Below are 21261 nucleotides of genomic sequence, written 5' to 3'. Positions count from 1 at the left end.
AAAAAATTGCTAGGCAGATCAGTTACAAAAGAAGAAAACCCCTAGTTTCATTTAAAAAATACAGAATTTCACAAACAAGTTTCACAAACAAGTTTCACACCAGCACATGCCACAAACAGAGGTCACATCAGTGCACTGACCTCCCCATTCCCAAGCAGGGCAAGGGGTCACCCCCAGCACCCTTCTCCCCAGGTCAGCAATTCTAGTGCCAGGTCTGAAAAAAAATCCACTGAGCTTCATGGCCTAAACAGGGCAAGGCAGCACATCCCCCAGGCTTGCCCATGGGTCTCCCCAACCCACACAGGCCTTCGGCATAGGGAAGTTGTTTCATCTGATGAACACACACCCACCCTGCAGCAACACAGGCCAGCGCTGATCTGCCCTCTGCACTCTTCTTCCTCCAGGAAACTTTTTAGAGCTATTTACACCAGGCAGAGCTGGTCCAGGTCCCTTCTCCCTGCTCTTACTGCAGCCTGGAATCCCAGATACCCTTCCTGCACCTCTGGCTTGCTGCTGCATCCAAGAAGTGCAGTTCCACCTGATGTCAGAGCCCAATAGCAGCAGCAACTGTAGAGCTCTGAACAGGCCAGAAGATAAGAAAACCTGGTTTATTCATGAAAATACGAGTAAGGTGGTGTAAAATGAGGGGTGTAAATCAGTCCAAGCGTGACCCAGAGGCTTGGTCTCCTGTCAGCTTGCTTCAAGGCCAGGATTCCCCCCAGGGCAGCTTGTCTCACCCACAAGGCAGGATCAGTGCTTTGCAAATAGCCCCCCCCCCCCCCCCCCCCCCCAATGGCTGGACATTGCTTCGTACCAGGCTCTGGGCAAGTGCACTCTGCCCTGCGGCTGCCCTGCCCAGCTGCTTCCCAGGAAAGTGAGGGCTCTCACTGCAGGAAACTGTCCAGTCTGGCTTGGCTGCTGCTGGAGGAAGAAGCAGAAGGAGCTGTAGATGCTGGCTTGGAGACGTTCTTCTTCTTCTTCCTCACTGCTAACGGATGGATTTCTGCCAGGTTTGTCTGGAGGTAAAACTGTCACGGAAAGTACAGACCAAGGCCCTGGGGACACAAGTGACCCAGTACCTGCTGCAGACTATCCTGAACCACAGACCTGGGACCCAGCCATGCAATTGCACCCGAAGAAAAACTCCCTGCAGAACAGGCTGGGCTTTGTTCTCTACTCACAGAGCTCAGTCATGGTCCTATCTCGTGAGCCAAAGAATGCTTCCCACTTCCATGCTACCCCCCTGCACACAAAACAGCATTTAAGCATATCCATCAGAGCTTCAAGATCTACCCTGCAGGTCAGAGCCAGGACACCGTGCAGGGAAAGGCACAGCAAGCAGAGCCTGCAGCCTCCCAAGGCAGAGCAACAAAGGAATAGCCCTTAGGGCAGCAAGTCCCTTTTAACTCTTAGGCCAGAGACACAGAAGCATCAAAAACTAAGCCTGCAGCACTGAAAGGCAGGTGCAGCCCATGCTATGAGAACTGGAGGGTTACACAAACCAGCACACCTGCAGCACTCAGGCTTGGAGAAGTGAGCTGCTCCTCCATGATCCATTGTGTGAGGGACAGCTGCCGCCCTTCTCCATTCACCTCAGGCCAGCAGTATGGGCACATCTGGCCCCAGAGATCAGGCTCAGGCATCTTCCTGTCTTTGGGTACCTCCACCCTTACCACAGTGAGACCACAGGAGCAGCCACCCAAGGATTCCCAGCAGGTCACACCTTCCAGCTGATCTCTCCTTCAGCCACCTGGTTTTCTACAAAGAGCAAAACCCCCTCAAAACCAGCACCAGGAGCTAGAGCAGAGTCGGAGCCATAGATGTGCCACCACCCTTCTCTGACAGCACTGCCTAGGGAAGGCAGGTGAGGGGCAGCCTCTGCAGAGGAGCTCCCCATCTGCTGGGTGAGCTCAGCCCAGGGACAGGCATGGCAGAGCAGCAGCATCCTGCAGGAACGAAGGCTTCGGCTGCACGGGCTGGCAGGCACATGGCCAAGAAGAGGCTGCACAACGCTGCTGCTCAGAGATCCCAAGGGCATAGGCAGCCCCTGCAAATTGTACTGATTTCTAGTTGATATGCTCCTCTGAATGAGCCACCTCTGACAATACTGTCAGCAAGTTCAGATCCTTGATGCCTTTGCTGAGCTCAGACTTGTTAGATAGAGTCAGATAGGGAAAAATCTTATAGCTCCTTCAGGATCCCGGTCCATTTCTGGTTGACTAGGGAACAGGACTACTGAGACTGAAGAGGAGGAACAGAGAACAGGTCCCCACAGCATCACTACTGACATGTGAACTGCAGGAAAGGATACAGGCTGTATGAACTTTGTTCTGCCGCCCAAGCCGTCATATCCCATTCTCACCTGGGAGAGAGAAAGAAATGAGCCTGGAGCAGCAGCACAGAGCCTTGGCTACCTCCTTGTCTTGGTTATGGGGAAGAGGAAGCCTTGCAGGCCACAGGTTCTAGGGAAGGGTGACAAGCACCTGGAAACACTCTGCACTTGTGCTAAGCTCTCACCTTTGGAAAAACAGAGCCAAGAGTAGTAGTAAAGTTTGGATACTTTGGGCACTTCCTGCAACAAGCTGAGCTTTTCAAGCAGCAGCGAAGTTTAGGATTTTGTCATTGGGACTGAGGAACACACAGAAAACAGCCCAAGCTCCAATGAGGTGGAGGAATGGGACATGGAGGGCCATTTAGTCTGCTGCCAGGAAGGGAATGAGCATCTGCCATCCCTGAAGCTCTGCAGGACTGGGAAGGAGCCAGGTTGTGCTCCTTCCACATGCTCTGTGTGGCAAGGTAAAAGCCTCCTTCGCTTCCTCCTACAGGGTCACTTCAGGACAGCGGTGTGCAGTGCCAGCCCTTGACATGCTCACCAACTGGACAGTCATACTTACAGTGCCCACATTCTTGTGGGGACCCAGCAAGCTACCCAAAGATGGCTTCTTGGAGAGAACAGAGTTCCTGATGAATGCTGGCAAGAGTCCTTTAAGAGCATCATCCTCCAGATCATCTGCCCAGTTCTGTCCCACAAAATAATGAGAAAAGCCCTTTAATCAGCATGATCTGCTGGAGTTAGTCCACCTACAGGGAGCACTAACAACACAGACAGCTATTTAGGGTAATAGATACTGCTATACCACACGTCAGGCCAAAGAACAGTAGCCTCAAACCTCCCACTAGGGCTCATGTGGAAGAGCATCTGGGAGACAGGACACAGCACCCAGCAAGGCTGGGATTAGAGCCCCCTTAGCTGAGTCCACAGCCCTCGTGGTCAGCCCCACGTCGTGTCTGTAAAGCATATCTGAGGCAGGATAATCGGCAAGAAGCATGTGGGTCCTCACCCTCCATCGCCTGCCCAATTGCAGGAGGCCTGAGGCAGCAATACAGTGTTTCTAGGAGACTGTCAAGCAAAGCACTTTGAAGCACATACTGTGGTTCTGTAGATGAGTTGGTCTACAGTCACAGCGTTTCCTACATGGACAAAATGGGTCCTTTATCCCAAGCTTATTAACAGCAGAATCAAAGAGGTGATACAGAAATCAAGATTAGTCTTTTTACCTCCACTGTTTCCTTCAGAAGTTTCTTCGCCAGATTTACCACGGGAGGCCTGTAAGAAGCCCAAGGAGTAAATCAGCAGAGATTTATTGTTCAAGTGCAGCTGGCAAGGACAGACAAGGCCAAGCCAATGACGACAAAACTTGCAGCACGACATCAGGCAGCTGGAGAGCTATCTGATCTCACACAGCAACTTCCAAAGAATTGAGACTTTGATCTCTTTTAGAAGCAGAAAGAAGAGGGAAAACTCACGGCTTTTTATCCAGCTTCTGCCTTTTTGCAGGGCTGAAGGGAGATCTGCAGGACTGGTGTTCAGGGGTGTCCACATCAAAAGTAGCATCTAGATTGATCTCATCGCTGTGGGCCGGGCGGTGGAGCTTCGGGTGCCGCAGTTCCACGGGAGTGGGGCTGTGAGGCCACGCAAGGCATCAGCTACCGGGAGGCCACTGCGTGCCACCCAGCAGACGAGGGGAAGACAGAGCTGCATGCTACGTGACTGAGTTGCAAGACAGCAGTGGGACCTGATCAGAGCCCCGTTCTGCTTACAAGTCACAGAAAGGACAATCTGAATCCCGGAGTTTATAGTCAACGTCCCAAACTACCATTCACCCTTAAATAGCCTGTGCTGTAACAGCAGCACCCAGAGCCCAGGGAAACACACAGGCACACTGCTGCTGTGTGTACATAACCAAGCTTGCTGAACTGGGGTAATAGCACAGGCCCCTCACAAGAAAGGGTTTGATAAAAATGCAAAAGATTTTTCAGGCTAGGTTTCTCTGCCTGGCTAAGATCTCTGGTCTCCATAAACCAGGGCACGCTCACTGGAAGGCTAACTCTGAGGCAACCAGAAGAGCAGCTTTAGGGATATTTCTCTGGCAGGACATAGTGACAAAGAGTTTGTCAAAACTTAGCCCATTCCTCCATCCCATCCTGACTCAAACCCTTCAAAACACAGAATTTTTCCATGTAAACCAAACACCACTTTGCCAGCAACGAGAAAAAAAAAAGGATACAAGGAGCAAAATGACCGTGCTACTGTGATGCCTGCCAGACTACCACGTCTCCACCTCCCCAGCTAGTTAAACTGCCAACTCTTACTTTGGACTCACTATCCCCACCCTTGGCCTGTATCTGAGGATGCTCTTCACTAACCTTTCCAAGACTAGCCGACTGAATGTCTCTCTGGTTACAGATGGGACCTTCAGAGTATCCTGCAGGATGTCTATCTTCTTCTTCAAACTCTGGAGGGAAAAGGGAAAGCAGACAATGAGATAACAAAAGATTATAGCAGCAGATACTCTGCCCCTCTTCCATAAATCAGCATCAGGTGGAGCAAATTAGAGAGGTAAGGTGGGCTGGGTAACCTAGTCACTGAGCAAAAGTCAGCATAACTCCTGGCTTTGCAGCTGCAGGCCATGGCCAGCTGCCAGTTACTGCAGGCTGAGGAAAGATATTCTTACCAAGATCTCCTTGTCCGCATTCTTCAGATCCTTCTGGGTGCTTTTTAACTCCTCCTTTGTCATCTCCAACTCTGAAACAGTTTTCTGCAGCTGCAGAATAACCCCCCGCCCCCAAACAGCAGTGCTGGTTACAACACACAGGTAAGGCAGACCGCAGATCCCGTGACAGCAGTACGCTCTGCAGTACAAGCTACTTGCCCCTGTTTAAGGGCTCAGATATCCTGTGGCAGTCTAACCAATCTCTCCTGTATCAGAGCAACCAAATGCCTGCCTACTTCCTCAAGCTGCCTGCAGAGGGATCTCCAGGGCTGCCTGCCCAACACAAACCTTCCTATAAACATTTCCTGAGCATTTATGCATAATGGTTCCCTGCTCTAACACTTGGTGGCTGTATTCTGAATTCCTGCAGGACTTTGGACACACCAGGACACAGGAATTACAAACCACAGGCTGGAGGACGGTTGTGCATCAGCAGTACTGGCAGACAGACAAGCCTGATTCAACAGGGAAGCACACCAGAAGCAGGGGTCAAGAAGTGGACTGCTACCACATCAGAGACTTTTGTGGGTTCAGGAGTCTGGGCCAGCCCACAGAGTACAGTCACCTCTCCGTCAGCCCAGCCCGGAGCCCTGAGTGCACTGACTCGCATCCTCCTGACTCAAGCCAGTGATTGCAGCTTGTCACTGACTCAGCCAGAAGCAGCCTGATTCCAGCAGCAGCACCTCATGTAGAGGGTTAACTCCCTTGGGGAGCAACACAGCAACCTGAGAACCTCCTTCTCCATTTGGGGGGACCACAACAGCTATGGCTGACTAACAAAACCAGGACAAATCCACCCACCGTCTCTCACTTTGTGAGCTTGGACATGGGGATGCCCCAGGGAACACCTGCACCTTGGTGAGCAGGGCTACACACACACAGTTTTCATGGGGACTCACTACTAGAACTGACCAAGCACAAGCCCATCCAGGCCTGGAGCAGGGGGAGCACAGCAGTAGAGGCACATCAGCAGCTCCAAGCTCTGCACCAGGCCAGGACTAGCCCAGGCAGGCTCTGTGCAGAGCCACCTGCACGTCCTCACCGCACTTTGGGAACCTCTCCTGCCTGGGCACAGCATCATGTGGGAGTCCTGGCCCAGTTCAGTCAGCTGAAGGCAGAAGGCTGGGCACAGCTGTGGTTGTACCAAGCCAGGGCTAAGCCCTGCTCAACTGATGCTGGCTCCAAACCCCTTCCCACCTTTCCTAGGGGCCTGATTCTGCTGGCAGCTGAGCGAGCTCACACTCGGCAGTGTGGCAGGATGAAGGTAGTGCTGCTTCCAGAACCCAGCGGAAGCAGCAGAGCACCTGTGTGCTGCTGCCTTTTAGTCCAGGCTCCCTGCCAAACTGGCTGGCTGTGCACATGCTGCCCCACCACTGTCCCCAGAGACTGCACTCCTGACAACAGCCTGTGAGCCACTCGCTCACCGCAGCATCACCCCCTGACCCAGAAACCCCAGCCTGACACTTCCACACCACCCGTACCACTCAAGCAGTGCTCAGTGTGGGAGTGGGTCATTGCAGAGGGCTTGGGCCAGTTATTCACAGGATCTACAGATCAAATGTCAGACCCTTTACCTTGTTGTTGGCAGAAAACACCTCCTTCTTCAGCTTCTCTGTCATCTCATTAGAGATCTTCCGAGCCTCCTTCAAGTTTTCATATTCCCTGCAAAGAACCCAGAAGAGTCATACTGTGTACAAGAGGACTGAGCTAGTGTGGGAGATATGGACCAACAAGCTAGAACTTCTTAGAGATGCGCCAAGACCTTTAATCTGAAGCTCTGCAACTGCAGAGCCACCAGAGAAAACCTGGGAGACACAGAGCCCTTTAGGGAACAGAGCTGAGTGTACCAACACTGACCAACAGCATGTCAAATATACTGCTACACCATGGGGGAGAACAGAGCTGCATGGGATACCATGCCTGAGAACAGGGCCTGAAGAGATTTCACCAGCAGAATGGAAACCTGATCCAGAGACATTTCAGTTGCCAGTGGAAAAGACAGACAACAGAGCAGCCTCCATGCTGGCAGCAAATAGGGGACTTTGCTTTAAGTGACTTTTCAGAGACTTCCCACTATTGGCCATGTACATTCATCCCAATTACACCACAGGGACACTTGCCTCATTACAGTTTTGTATCAAAGCTGCAATTATTCAGCTGCCATCAGAATGGACCCAAAAAAAGCTGTGGTTTTGCCCAGCAGGACCAGATGGATTTGCAGGTAGGGGAGGGCAGCACTGCAGATTTGCCTTGCCAGAGAGCGCTTGAGGCCACAGCTGCATGGTGCAATGCAGCAGAGGGTACAACCCGGAGCCCCTTATCCACTCATTTCCCCCCAGGCACAAGAGGGGAACAGAGGGAATAATAATCACCACCTCACAGGTGCACTGACAACTCTGGAGACAGTTCCCATGGTGACACGCATGTCACTACAGTGACAATAGGAATTGTTCAGTGTGACAGACCCCAATCTAGGTCCCCAGGATCTACCAGTGAAAACCCAGTGGAGGCCCAAACAGGCGGCAAGAGCTGCACAGAGCCTGTGTGTCTGCTGGTTCTTGGCAGAGGATTGTCCCTGGGCACACCCAGGACAGCACAAGCCGGCTATGCCAAGCCCACAGCACCTACTTTTTCAGCGAGACACAGTAGATGGCAAGCTGTTCCACCGCTGCCTGCCCAACTCCCATCTCTCTGATCATCTCCTCCACTTCGGGGCGCTGGCTCTGAAGCAACAGCTCAATCCTGCACACAAAAAAGAAAGGTACCTTCAGCACCTGAGTCACAAACAGAGGTGGGAAAGAGACTGGAGCCCTGATTCCTCCCAGGCAGCTGGTGCAGCCTAAGCTCCTGCTGCAGGCACCCTGGATGGCGTGGGGAAGACACAGCTGCCCCACCACAAGCAGGGCTTTTTGCTAGGGAAGGGTAGCACTGTGTGGACAGACTAGAGAAGGGGCAGCTGTACACACATACTGCATATGGGGCCGACATCCCAGCTCTCGGGCCTTACAGCCCCATGGCTGACTGTGTTCCTGGGCTGGGATTCTTCCCCAACACCCTCTGATAACAGGAATGGCACAGAGCCATGCTCGGAGCACCAGAGGTGAAGCCAGCCTGCACACAGTGCCATGCCTTGCTGCTGCTTCGGGAGAGCAGCCCTCTGGAAACATAGGAGGGGCAAGAGCAGGCTTGCTAATGCAGCAGTTGCCAGCCTTATGGGGTAAGGTGACCCAAATGTGGAGGTGGACGTTGCAGCGGGCACAGCAGAACCCCTCCCTCCCTCTCCGAGAAGGGGAGAGGCATGCAGCCCCGCCTGTGAGGCCCAGGGAGAGCCCGGGATCTCACCGCTCCATGGTTCTCAGCTTGTTCCGCAGACGGCGGGCCTCCTCCTTTGAACTTCTGTTATCTTCCTGCTGCTGCTCCAGGAATTTCATCTGCTTCTGCAGAGAAGCAAACACACACAGACCGTTAGGAAGGCTCCAGGGATTGTTAGAGAAACATCCTGGCTTATGCGCACTGCGGGCAGCTGGGAGCATACATTGGCTCTTAATGCTATCACCACCTCAGCAGCCCAGGATTACAGAGAGTTTAGCTCCCTCCCCGCTGCACCCCTAGCTCTGCTCCTTGCAAGCGCAGCAGGGTCTCAGTGCTAATCGCAAGACGAGCCTGGTGCTGAAACTGCATCACAGCCTCATTTCTGCTGGGAGGGTTTGCAGGGCTGCACAGTATTCTGTACACAGCGACAATTTGTTTTTCAAAAGGAAAGCAGTCCACAGCAAGGAAACCTTGCTATTGCTTTCTCCTCCACGCACAGCTGATCCTTTTGCTTTAGCCTCCCAGTTCTCCTTGTCGTTAGCTAGCTCAGAGCATAAACAGGAATGCTGAGTGGGTCTCTTCAGGGAAGCTTCAGCCAAACCAGACACCCACCCAGGTGCTTCTCTCACCTGCCCGGAGAGGCTGCAAGCTTACTGCAGCCAACACCTTTCCAGGCTCTCCAGAAGCGGGCAGCAGTAACGAAGAACCTCAGCTGAGCTGAAAAAAGCACAGATCTGCAGTGTGGCAGGGGACAGGGGGAAGCTGGCCTGAATTAGCACCATTCCAATGCGTCTGTGTTGTCTCGGTTTGTGGGTGTCTGGGCACCTCACACAGCACCTTCAAAAGACTCTGGGCCTGGTTTCAGCACAGTGCTGACTCCAGGGAGAGGCCTGGCAAAAGACCACTGCCTCGTAAAGCTCCCTTCCACACAGAAGTTAACGGATTTTAGCTGCTTTCTGCCATGGAGACCAACAGCTGTGGAACTGCTGGGACTTTGCAGAGGGGATAGTGTTGCAGGCTCACATGTTGCTCTTGCTTAAGCAGAGCCCATCTTTGGCTCTTCCTAAGCAGAGCTCTCTATACTTCAGATCCCCAAAGCAGTGTTTTGTGCCAGGCTGGAGCAGAGCCCCTAGCCTCAGACAGTCTGAAACAGCAGCAGACTCTCACACAGAGGTTCAGCAGCAGCTAACAGTGCTAGCAGAAGACAGGAAAGGCGTCACAGCTAGTTAAGCCTGTATTTTCAATATTTAATGATAAAGTATAAGGCAGTGCTTGGGATTTAGCTGGGAAACCCCATACACCACAGAAAAGATATCTCCAGGTTCCTAATCCTTCTGCCCTGCCTTCATTAAAAGGACTTAAGGACACACAGAGTGTTATGCAACAGGCAAGATAACCGCTGAGTCTCCTCCTGAGGTGCCAAGGCAGGAAAGCCAAGCATAGAGATGTTGAGTTGAGCAGCAAGCACCAGCTCCCACTGTCACAATTGTTTCTGCAGGAGTATGGAGCATCACAAGTATCCTGCCACTGGTATGCAGGGATCCCAGGAAAATCTCTGGCATGGCACAGACCCAGGCTGCCAAGCAGATCAGATATAATCCCACGATCAGGCAAAAAAAAGTTGTGCTGGCTCATGGCAAGGTCTGTCTGGCATTAATTCCTTACTGTATACCTCCTCCTGCCCTGTGACAGCACCACATTCCTAGTGTCAGGCAGACCTCGGGAAGAGCCCAGCTGCAGGTGGCACACATCACGATGACCCTGTAGCCCCTTCGGCAAGCTCTCCTTGGGCCACTTGGCCTTGCAGGTCAAGGAACACGATGCAGTTTAGGCTATTGTGTCAGGCCTATACTCCGAGGAGCAGAGATCCTGGAAAGTGCAGCTGACCCCCACCCAGCCTTTCAGCCTGCAGCTCACAACCCCACCTGCCTGAACCCCATCTTCTTGTGACAGATACATCATCTTCACAGTGGGGACAGCCCATCCCAGCCCACTGCCAAGGCAAAGTCGCTCTGCTGGCTACAAGACATCTCAACAAAGCTGCTCCTGCTCTTACCCTCTTCCACTCGCTGTTTACGCACAGTACATGACTACACCCTGAGTCACTGCATGCTGAAACACAACAGGAATATTTGATCCCTGGACTTCACACATTACTTACCTAACCAGAGGAAAGCCCTGGCAACAGAAGAGAGACAGGAGAGTTAGCTGGATCAAATCCCGCTCAGCTGAAGCTTGCAACTCCCCCTCCATATATTTCAGTTTGATTTCTCCTCCAATCAAACTAAGAAACTAATTTTCCTTGAATCCCGCCTGGCCTAAATCCATTTCAGAAGAACATTCTACCGCTGGGAGCCAGTGTTTCAGCAATGGGGCGCTGGGGCCAGTTCCCACCGCCGGTTCATGCTGCTACCTTTATCATCAGCACTGCCATTTCATTAGTAAGGCTCAGCCAGCATACCCCAGGCTGGGCTGGTGTCTCTCCCCCACTCTGGCCACCTCTGCCTTGAGCATGCAGCCATGTCTACAAAAACCACTGGCCTGCCTATTATGCCTCTGAATCACTCCTGAGCGGAGCGCACTCAGGACCTCAAGACCAGCAACACTACTCGCTTCATATTAATAAAACCAAAAAGAAAACCCAGCTCCACCATCCTCCTGTCATTCAGAGATCAAGGGGACAGGGTTCTCAAGGCACTAGATCGAAAATCCCACCAGAAATCTCTTTATTAGCAGGGCCTGCAGAGATCTTCAACAAAACTAGCACTGACCATGCAACAGTTAGTGCTGAAGTCCTGCTGGGGACGGGAAAGGTACCTTAAGAGAGGAGCACAACATCTCTGTCTCTCCCAGCACCTTCTGGAGCGACTCTATTGTGGCATTGCGCACATCCAGAGTGTCCCTCAGCCCATCCACCAGGGCCTGGCATTCCCGCTTTTCTTTCTCTGGAAAAGAAAAAGGAAAAAGGTCATGGCCTGGTAATGCAGACTTCAGCTGCCCCACAGCAGCAGGAGCACAAGACACTGCTTGCAGTCTCAGGCTGCAGGCTGCTAGGAGCTGGCCGTTTCTGTCGAGCCATTTCCCTAAGTGCTGCCTGCACCAGGGTCTGTACTGAGCAATTGCTTCTCCCAGTGCCAGCAGGCTTCGAGATTTTCTTTACTAAAGATAACAAGTTCCTTTTAATAGCTTTCCAGTGCCAGCCCTGCTAGCATTAAGCTGATGCATTTTAACTCTTGCATGCTCTCACAGCCAGGCTTGCACAGGGAAAACTGTTCTAGAGTTACACTGAGCTGTCAGAGAGCTGAGTCCCAAGCCCATCCTCTCCACATGGAGCCTTACGTGCGGGAAAGCCCTTCAGGGGCTGTCGAGCAGCTGCGTACAGCGATCCACCACGCTGCTGCGTCACCACTCTGCTGCAGGTACCCTCACCGCAGCACCTACATCGAAGGGCAAGGGGCAGTAAAGCAGAGCTCTGCTGGGCACTGGGTGCTTCACAGGACACGCAATAGCTTAAGCAGGTTCCCCAGAGCACCCACTTCTTGCAGGTGACAAAACCTGTAAGTCCTGCTGTCTCTCCCCACACAGGCAATCCATGAACAAAGCACATGCCTCTGACCACCAGAGAGAAGGTAGTGGAAAACAACACTAAATTTCAAATTGTTTTTTTGAGACAAGGGAAGAATAGCTCACAAAGCAATAATCACCATCAGGAGCTGACAGACCTAAGCAGGGAACAGTCAGCATCACTGGAAAGCTCAAAGCAGTTGGGCAATGAGGGAAAGCAGCAACCCCTCCATCTAACCCTGCTGAGAGCAGGGTAAAGTCTGCAGCTCAGCATCTTCTGTCTTTGCTAAAATCCATGGCTCCAGCCTGACAACAGCAGAGACCCGATCTGTACCTTTCCAAAAAGCTTTTTCTCCTTGTGAGCAATCCAGTTTCAAATTGTGCTACCACATCCCACGGAAGCATGACCTGCAGTGCAGCTTCATTGCTTGCTCAGACAGTAAGAGCCACGTGGGACTGGTGAAGGAGAGGAACATATCCCAGCAGAAGCATGCAGGTGGTTAGGGAAACACATTTTTCTTGGCAAAGCATTTTTTCTCCATTGATCTGAATAACCCTTCCTCACCAGAGGCAGCACAGCCTGGAGACGCTCCCCTGCATTTGCAGGGACTCCACATCCACCAAAAGAGTTAGGGTTTCCCCCTCCTCCGTTCCCAGCTGCCCAGAGGCAGATGGCAGAAGTCAAACCTCCTCATGCTGCAGGAATGAGTTTTCAGCTCATTCAGAGTGCCTCCCACAGTGCCTGCTGGCTCTGCTCGGAGCTCAGCACCTCTAGAGCCATTTGCAAGCTGATCAGAGACTGGCAATTACACAGCTCCTCTACAGCGCACAGCACAGAGCACATCTTTAAGTGAAGAATTTATACACAAGAACCACCAGAGAGCAGAGTGCCCACAGCAAAGGAGGCAGGAGGTGGGAAGGAGCTGCTCATTTCCAATATGAAAAGAGAATGGGACAGGGAATGTCAAATCCAAACTCTACTCACCAGAAGCCGAGAAGATGAGCAGGCCTTCGAGCAGTTTTTCTTGGATAACATCCTAGCAAGAATCCCAGCCACCTTCCCCAGAAGATCTGGCTCTCTACCAAGTCCCTAAACTCAACCAAGCTGGCAAGAGAACAGGCCTCAGAATAGAGACGTGCAGACCACCCCATTCTGCTCTCAGGCTAAGGACTGAATCCTCAATCTACTGGCTATTCATGTCTGTCTCGTGCACGCAGGGAAGGCAGAGGAAAGACGACTCTCAGGGCGTGGGTGAGCCCCCAGCATTTTTTAAAGATTTTTTTTTCCCCTTCTGCTAGTGTGTCTTTGGATTTCTGTCACTCAGACTGACATTTTCCTTTCGCTGCTCATGACTCATGTTCTGATGACAGCCTGCCTACAGATGATGCTTAAAACCCATCGACAAGTCTCCAGGGCTTTTGCTTTTCCTACCTCCCTCAAACATCCTCTAAAATTAAAGATGGGAAAATGGAAGCGCGCACACTGAACTCCGTCTGCTCTTCGCGCGACACATGTGGCACTGCAGCAGCCAAACAAATCCAAAGCTTTCCCACTGCTGCTTAGGCACCACTTTTACCCCCTCATCTGTTAGAGGGAACAAGCCTTTGCCATATGCAGCTGTGTTTCCCAGTGAGCAAACCAAGGGTTTTGCTTCCAGCATGCCTGCTCCCAATATAGCTGTGCTGCACTTCTGTAGCTTGTGATTAGGAAGAGGGGCAAAAAAATTGCATTTATGTCTCTAAACTTGCAGAGAGCTCCCCAGTTACAGCAGAGCTGGGCCAGGCTGTGGACCTCAGCTCCATCATACAAGCTTTGTACAGCTGTAGGTGGTCTCACCTCACAAAAACCTCTGAAGAAGCTCCTCCAGCAAAACAGTTTGCAGCCTGCACCACACCCTCAGCTTCAGAGAGGGGTGGGCACTGCATGGGGGTTCCTCAGGCCTACCACTGACAGAGCCCAGGACCCACGGACCGTGGGCTACCGATCCCCCGCAGGCAGCTGGAACTCACCTTTCATGGAGAGCTGAGCCTTCACCTTGTCCAGTTCATTCTGAAACACAACACAACACAGAAAACCCAATTAGGCAACACCCTGCAGAGGAGCTTCCACCAGATCTTAAAAGGACCCAAGAGGTTTCTCAGCAGGACATTTGCACCAGCCAGGTGCAAAAGAGGGAACATGGTAACAGCAAGCACCAAGTTGCAAGCAAGTACTATCACAGGGAACGCAAAGAGCACCTCCAACTGGCATTCTTCAGGGGGAGAAGAGAAGATCCCAGTTTCGTCTTAGCCTTGTCAACCTTGTGTTTCTCACACTGTCAGTCATCTTGTTTTAGCTGAATAATTTTGGAAGGCTCTCAGGGAAACACAGGAAATCAGACAGGAACAATTTTTATAATGTTTTACCTAAACAAGGCAATAAGGCAGGATGTTGCCAGACTAACTGGATTGAGAGTTGCCCTGAACTGAAGTGAACTTTAATCAGGTGCAGGTGGGAGACAGGAGGGCATGTCCAAACATCTGAAAAGGTAACCAAGCACACAATCAAAAGGCACCAGCTAGCATTCTGACAGACACTCAAGTCACTGCAGTTCAGGATGCTGATATGAACTAACAGCTCAGTCAATCAGCCATAAAGAGATCACCAGTGAACAAATCCACACCAAACTGAGGGCGGGTAATGTCTCCTGGGTGCTACAAGGGTCTGGGGAAGGTCAAACATTTCTAATGCCTTCATTAAGGATCAGAAAGAGGGAGCAAATGCCCCATTGTTTAAATTATAGACAATGAAGTGATATGACTTATGAACACTAGCAAATAGCCAGAGGAAATGTAGAGAGGTTACAAGGAGAAACTATCTATCTATATTTTTTAAAAAAACAGAGCAAGAGAAATATATACAGGAAAGAGTCAACAGAAGATGACTTAAAAAGCTGTGTTAGAGAACTGCAGAGGAAAGCACATAACAAGTCAGGCAGGAACTGCAGTGGAATAAAACCACAATAAAATGCCAACACAGTACTGAAGCAGAGCACACAAATCTGTGCAACCCGGAATGCTACATGCAAATCTGAGCTGAGAATAGCACTACCAGTGACCACGGATCTGACGGGGCCAGAGCAAAGCTCTGCTAGTGACAATAAAGACAGGAAAGAGAATATGGGATGCAAAGCTCCGTAAGCAAAAGGGACTAAATGCAAAGCCTAGCAGAGCTGACTTGGATTTGCCCCTGGGGGGACAACAGCTGGAGGGTTGACATGGAATTAACTCTGCTGCAGGAACTATTCTGGAGTAGCTTCCTCAGAGTCCTATTCAGGAACGATTAGTGAGCTCACAAGATGTGCTAATTAGCATGATAGCAAAGAAATCCTGGGCTACTGCGGGCAGCTTTGCAACATTACCTCATTCATCAACTTAATCTGAAATCCCTCATCCTCCACCACAGCTCCTAAAGGCTGCTCCCAGTTTTCGCTCCTCTGATAGAAGCTCTCCTCTCTCTGCCAGCCCCCAGTTACACTTTCTCCAAGATCAAACGAGTATATCCTGACCACAAACAGACAGCTGTCCTACCAGGTTTCCACCCTCCCCAGCAGGTTTACTGGCAGGAATCCTCCTCCTCCTCCTTTTTTTGCCAAGCTGAACAAGCCAAAGTCTCCTAGTTTCCTTTGGAAGAAGGGCTCTCTGCTTCCCAGATCACAAACAACTGGAAGCGTCAGGTTCCAGACAATGTCACCAAGGTGTTACACCCCAAAACTCACACTTTTCCTGCTCTAGGAACAGCCACATAGAGACTGTTCTGATCACTGAGGACAATCTTTAAGAGACATACAGGATAAACCCAGGCTCAGCACCCAAAACCATCTGGCCGTGTCACAGCGTTCAGCCTGTGGTTTGCAGCTACTCCAGGCAACCAAGTTCCCTCCAATCAATGTTTCAGTTGTAGCTGATGCCCAGTGGTGGGGAAGCAAAGCAGCCCTGGCAGTCCTTTGACTGTAAACATTTCAGAGCAGAGGAGTGAGGAACAGCACCAAAGACAACTATTATCCAGAAGGTAATTTGGACAATTCTGCAACAGGAAGAGGTTTTAGATTATGAGGGAGCTCTTCTGACCACTTATAACAGGGTGCATAAAGCTGGTTCTCAGAAGAACATCCCCATCTTGTCTCCCCAAGGCAACAAGCAGACCACAGCTACACACTCTGCTTTCTAGCATTTTGAAGCACATTCCCTTGCCCCAGTCTAACCTTTTCATGGCAGGAAGCCAAACGCTCATTTCAGGACATCTGTGGGCTGCAGAGATACAGCTCCAGTTGATTATGAAGCTGAGTACCACTCTACGCCCAGGGTCTCGGAGGGACAGGCAATGATTGGCAACAAACCCTGAATGTGGGGGCTTTTTCAGGTGAAATCACTTCTGGCTGAGGATGTCAGCAATCCTCAGCCTCTAAAGAGTCTGGGGACAGCCCACCATGTGTTTGCTTTGCTGAACTGCTGCCCAGGCCAGAATCAGATAGGCCATCACAGACAAATCCTGCCTAGATGGACATTAAATCCCACCCATGATGGTCTCCCATGTTCTTAAGGTGGTCCATGTCCTCCAGAAACAAGGCAGCACACAATACGGAATGGTGACAAACCATCATCAGCCCAACAGCAGCTTCAATCAGTGCATGCGGCAGTAAATACCCACACAAACTAACTATGCTAATCTGCACAGAAAATGTTTGGTTCTTTCCCATTACACGGTGACCTCAGCACTCTCATTAGGAAAGCTGCACACTCAGGACCAGGTATTGCTCTGACAGCTACACAACAAACTTTGCGCATGATGAGTTACCATCAAGCTTGTTGAGCAGGAGCAGCTCCACAGTCCTGCCCTGGGCAAGGATGCAGCTCTTCAGCACAGCCTGCCTGGAGGGGAAGGCTGGGGGAACCCACCTTAGATCCTGGGATGGCAGGGAAAGAACAGAAAGATTTTCTAGGGCAATTTCCTCCAGTCAACCCATTTCTGAGTCACTCATCTATTTACACTTGTGAGAACAGATCTGAATATGTACTAAAGGCAATGTTTATCCGCTCCAAGCCATTGCTTTGCTTCTAGGGCACACAGCTTCAAGTGCCCAGAGATGCGTTTTCATTTCCTCAGCACACATACTTTAGCCTTCAGTTTCTTTATTAGCAGTCTTTGAAAATTTCAGTGCTACTGACATTATAGTCTAGCTGGCTTTATTTTAAAAACATACAATATACATATAGCAATTGTCATGGCAACTGCTAATTATGGTAATTGCTGCACATGCTGATTCTAAACACAAGAGGGTACAAGCGTCCCATTATACCAAGGTCAAACTATGACTTTTTTTTGGAACAGATAACTCCAAGACATAAGGAGCCACGCTTCATCCATGCTAAACAAAGGAGAACATGGAACAGCCATTCCACATTCACCCCCGCTCACCCTCAGCTCTCTGCACGTAGGGTTGGCACCCGGAGAACATCACCCAGACCCCCAGCTCCAGCCAAGTTTTCCCCCATGGACCCAGCCTCAGCACTGTCCACCACTGCTGGTGCAGCTTCAAGCAGTCCTTCTCCTAATTTCTCTTGGGGAACCACAACTTCATCACCTCCCTGCCCCACTTCCTTATAGTCCGTGCGAACAAACCTACCTGCACAGGAGTGAGGAGGTGGCACTTCCTCCAACAGCCCCTTCTTTCTAGAGGGGCTAGCAGGGCTTGCACGCAGCCGAGCCACAGGCACCAGCAGCAATTCATTGCATTTGGGATTTTCCTTTTCCTGCCTTTCTGAAAAGCTCTGTAGCCTCTGCCCCAATGTTTTGAGACCCAAGGGAGAAGCAGCAGTTGGATGTTTATTAGATGCTGCTTCAGAAGGTTTCCAGGTAAGAGAGAACCAGAAGAACAGTAAAGTAGGGGATGCTTCTTAAGTCGCCACACAGGATTTGGTCAGGGGGGGCTCTAAGCCATCACATGGAGACTTCCTTACAACAGAGCTGAGATTGGGTGAGGACCAAGAGGGACAACAGAGACAGGCAGGAGGCACCGATGTGCTCCAGGTCTGAAACACAAGCACAGCACAGCGAGCACCAGCTCAGGAAGCAGCTGTTGGCAGAAGACTGGCAGCCCAGGCTGCAGTTCCAAGATGCCGAAGCATCACACAAGAGAAGAACCACCCAGTCAAATTACCTGCAAGGTCTCTGCATCCGGTGCTGTCTGCTCCTCCACGGCAACATCAAAAAACAGCTTATGGATGATGTGTCTTTTGCTGACCTAAACACAGGAGACAGAAGAAGTTGATGGGCACAGACATGGAAACACAACAGGTACTGAAGACAGAATGGGGGGGGTGAGAAGGTACCACCCTGTCACAAGGCCATGAGAGGCAAGTCAGATCACGTGCCCGACGCCAGGAGCAACGATGCCCTGCTCTGGCTCATCGGCACAGCAGCAGACCCCCCACTCAGTTCTGGGAGCGCGACTCCAGCCAAGCTCCTGAGCCGCAGCAGAAAGATTCAGGCATTTCTGAATCAAGCGCAGTCTGTTCTCTGGCAGCGAAGGCCCAAGCAGCTGACGCTGAGCGAACACGATGCCAAATCCTAAGACAGAAGTACGTGCTGCTTTCTGCAGGCAGAAGGTGCTGTAATTGAATTTGATAGCTCTCCACACCTCCCCCATGCAGCTACAGCTTTGTGTTTTAAGTATTATATACAGTCATGACACCAGCTAATTGCATAGTTACTGCTACATAAGATGTTATTTCGCGATAACTCCATGGTAACCCAGAGATGTAAGAGGCAGCGAAGAACAGAGGGAATCAACAAGTCAGGGAAGGAACAAGGGCCAAGACCTTGAGAGGAAGAAAGAAGCACGAACACAGAACAAGCCCAAGCTGCAGCTGGCTAAAAACCTACATCTGAACATGAGGCAGTATCTCCTGCGGCTACTACACACCAAGACCTACTGGTGGCATCAAGTCTGGTGACACAGGGACTTCAAAGAAGTTCAGGTCCCGATTAAGCCACTGGATCCCCAAGCCTTGGCTTTCCATCTCAGAAGCAGAGCACATCCTTCCCTCCCTCCTCAGCCTTTGCTTTTCTCAATGAAGGGCCAAGTGCTGCAGAGCAAGGACTCAATTATAAGGACCATGTGCAGCAGAATGGGCTGCTTACCTGATGGCATGAGTCAGGTGTCCTGATTAACCCCTTCCAGCCCTTTCTAGCATTATGCCAGAACTTACTCAGCCTATATAAAAGCCATGAAAACCTAGAGACCCCTTCTAGAGAAGGTACAATAGGGACAGCAGCAAGGCACCCTCAGGCCACCCCTTTGATCAGAAGGGTTGCTAAGGGGAGTTCACCCTCTTAAGCCTTTGGGGAGAGCCTCAAGTGACAGAAAACTCTACTTCATACCATGAGCCTCTTCCTCATATCGCCATAGGCCTTGGCCACAGCTCCTCGGTGCTCTTTGCAGAGCATCATGGTGTAGAAATATGGATGTGTAAGAGGCGATGGGTTTACCTGGATTCTGCACTGTGGGCAAGTCCGGTTTGGTGCTGTGTCAAACCACTGGATGAGACTGAGAAAGGAAAAGAAAACATACAATAAATCCTTAAAATGCTGTTGCCAGAGGCCACCCCCCACTCACCAGGAGACAGCAGGATGCAACTCCTTTTTACAAACTAAAACCAGAAATGCAAACGTTTAGTCCAGAGGTTGTTGTGGTTTAACCCTGGCCAGCAACTAAGCAGCTAACAGAACGCCATGTTCCAGCACACACACTCTACCTTCGCCTCGGAGACAATTCCCTGCTGAATTTAGCGCGTGAGCTTATCTTTACCAGGGCAGATTTTTTACAGAGCTCAGATCTCTCTGGGAGAGAGCCTTTGAACAACTGCGGTTTTGCAGGAGTGAACAGATCTGGCACAAGAGCTGCTCTATCAGGATATGACAGTCGAGAGATCCCCAGTTTGGTCAGCTCCAAAGGGTGCCACTGACACTGAACATGCATCTGCAGAGTGAGGGAGACCAGGTCAGTCTCTGCTCCGAGATGATGAATGCAAACCTGCAGGACTCCCCAGGAGAGCTACTAAATGCATTTTGCAACCAAGCCATCACGTCATACTCGGAACGGTTTATTTTTGGAGCACGGTAACAATCTGGAGCTGGCGGGTTACCTTCAGAAGCTCTCCCTCCTCCACTGGTTGTTAGAGCGAGCCCGAGGTGTGCTGCTGGTTAAGAGGTGACCATCGCACCTGTGAGCAGTTGTCCCTCTCCAAGTTAGTCAGCCAGAAAAACAAATGTCCGCTCCCTCCACACACACAGAATTTATTTCCTCAGAAGAACCATTTCCTCCCAACACAAACACTTGCAAAACAGCTCCAGCAAGAGCATGAAATTGCCTGGGAGGCTTCACTCATAATCTAACACCACTCCTTCCAGATAAACACCCTGTGTAGGAGCAATCTGATGGCACGGACCGGCCCTCCTGGAGAAGGGAGGCCACAGGCAGAGGAGCGACACCACAGCCGAGGCTCCTGCCGCGGCTTCGTGTGCTCCTCTAAGCCTCCGCAAAGCGGCATCGCCGCCGCCCCGGCGGCCGGGCCCTCCGCCGAGCAGAGAGACGGCGCAGCGCCCGCAGCAGCCTCGAGCGAGCCGGGGGGCGTTGGGGGGTCGCAGCAGGCACTAGAAGCGCAGCGAGCACCCACAGCCCCCCGGAGCGGAGCGGCCCGGGCGGGGCCGCCGGGGGAAGGGGCTGCCGGGCGAGACGGCTCGCCCAGGCGGGGGGAACCCGCAGCCCTATGGGGCCGACACCCCACGCCGGCCCCGGCCACAGCACCCGCCCCGCTGCCCCGCCGCCGGCCCGGCCCCGCGGGGCGCTCACCAGGTGCGGTGGAAGGTGTGACCGCAGGGCACGGCCGCCACGTCCCGCTCGTTGTCGAAGAAGTCGGAGCAAATGGTGCAGTGGGCGCGGATGGGCATGGCCGGGCCGGCGGGCGGAGCCGGACGCGGCCCCGAGCCCGGAGCGGCCGCGCGGCGCTGCGCGATTCGAATCCGGCCGCGCGCCCGCCAATTCCGGCCCGCACCGGAAGTGACCTCACGGGGCGAGCGCGGGCCCCGCGACCCCGCGGCCAAGGCGGGGGGGCGGAGCCGGGGGGGCGTGTCCTACGGGAGGGGCGGGGCTTCGCCCCTGGGCGGCCCGCCCGCCGCGCCCGTGTATCCTGAAGCCTAACGATGGCCGCTGGGCCACGAAGCTCCTTCCCGGGGGGTGACTGGGACGAGCCACCCGAGGGCCTCGCCGCCCTTACTGCCTGGGCAGTA

At 52.0% G+C, this 21261-nt stretch overlaps 1 protein-coding gene across 2 annotated transcripts; it reads right to left on the bottom strand.

Annotated features, from left to right (window-relative positions):
• Positions 1-802: 802 nt before the first annotated feature.
• On the bottom strand, positions 803-21011 carry TRAIP (TRAF interacting protein). Of its 2 annotated transcripts, XM_074914267.1 has the most exons (15): positions 20825-21011; positions 19462-19519; positions 18131-18214; positions 13941-13980; positions 11184-11311; positions 8397-8491; positions 7683-7796; positions 6629-6716; positions 5016-5105; positions 4708-4796; positions 3808-3963; positions 3559-3607; positions 2895-3020; positions 2312-2362; positions 803-1016 (listed from the first exon to the last, which is right to left on the bottom strand). In XM_074914267.1, exons 1-15 carry the CDS (start codon positions 20920-20922, stop codon positions 885-887), a joined length of 1398 nt encoding a protein of 465 aa, XP_074770368.1. In that variant the 5' UTR covers positions 20923-21011; the 3' UTR covers positions 803-884. The 2 variants fall into 2 exon arrangements, with proteins under 2 accessions (XP_074770368.1, XP_074770369.1); XM_074914268.1 differs by lacking the exon at positions 5016-5105.
• Between the last annotated feature and the right edge of the window lie 250 nt (positions 21012-21261).

This window comes from Athene noctua, chromosome 10, assembly GCF_965140245.1.
Source record: "Athene noctua chromosome 10, bAthNoc1.hap1.1, whole genome shotgun sequence".
Classification (NCBI taxonomy): domain Eukaryota; kingdom Metazoa; phylum Chordata; class Aves; order Strigiformes; family Strigidae; genus Athene; species Athene noctua.
This window is presented reverse-complemented; position numbering and strand designations above follow the sequence as displayed.

Bases quoted from the DNA above. Each gene is read 5' to 3' on its own strand.
- TRAIP (XM_074914267.1), bottom strand. From the start codon at position 20,922: ATGCCCATCCGCGCCCACTGCACCATTTGCTCCGACTTCTTCGACAAC. The intron at 3,964-4,707 runs GTTAGTGAAGAG...GTGGCCTCACAG, and splicing joins AGTCGGCTAGTCTTGGAAAG to CCCCACTCCCGTGGAACTGC. The intron at 2,363-2,894 runs GTAAGTATGACT...TCTCTCTCCCAG, and splicing joins CCCACAAGAATGTGGGCACT to GTGAGAATGGGATATGACGG.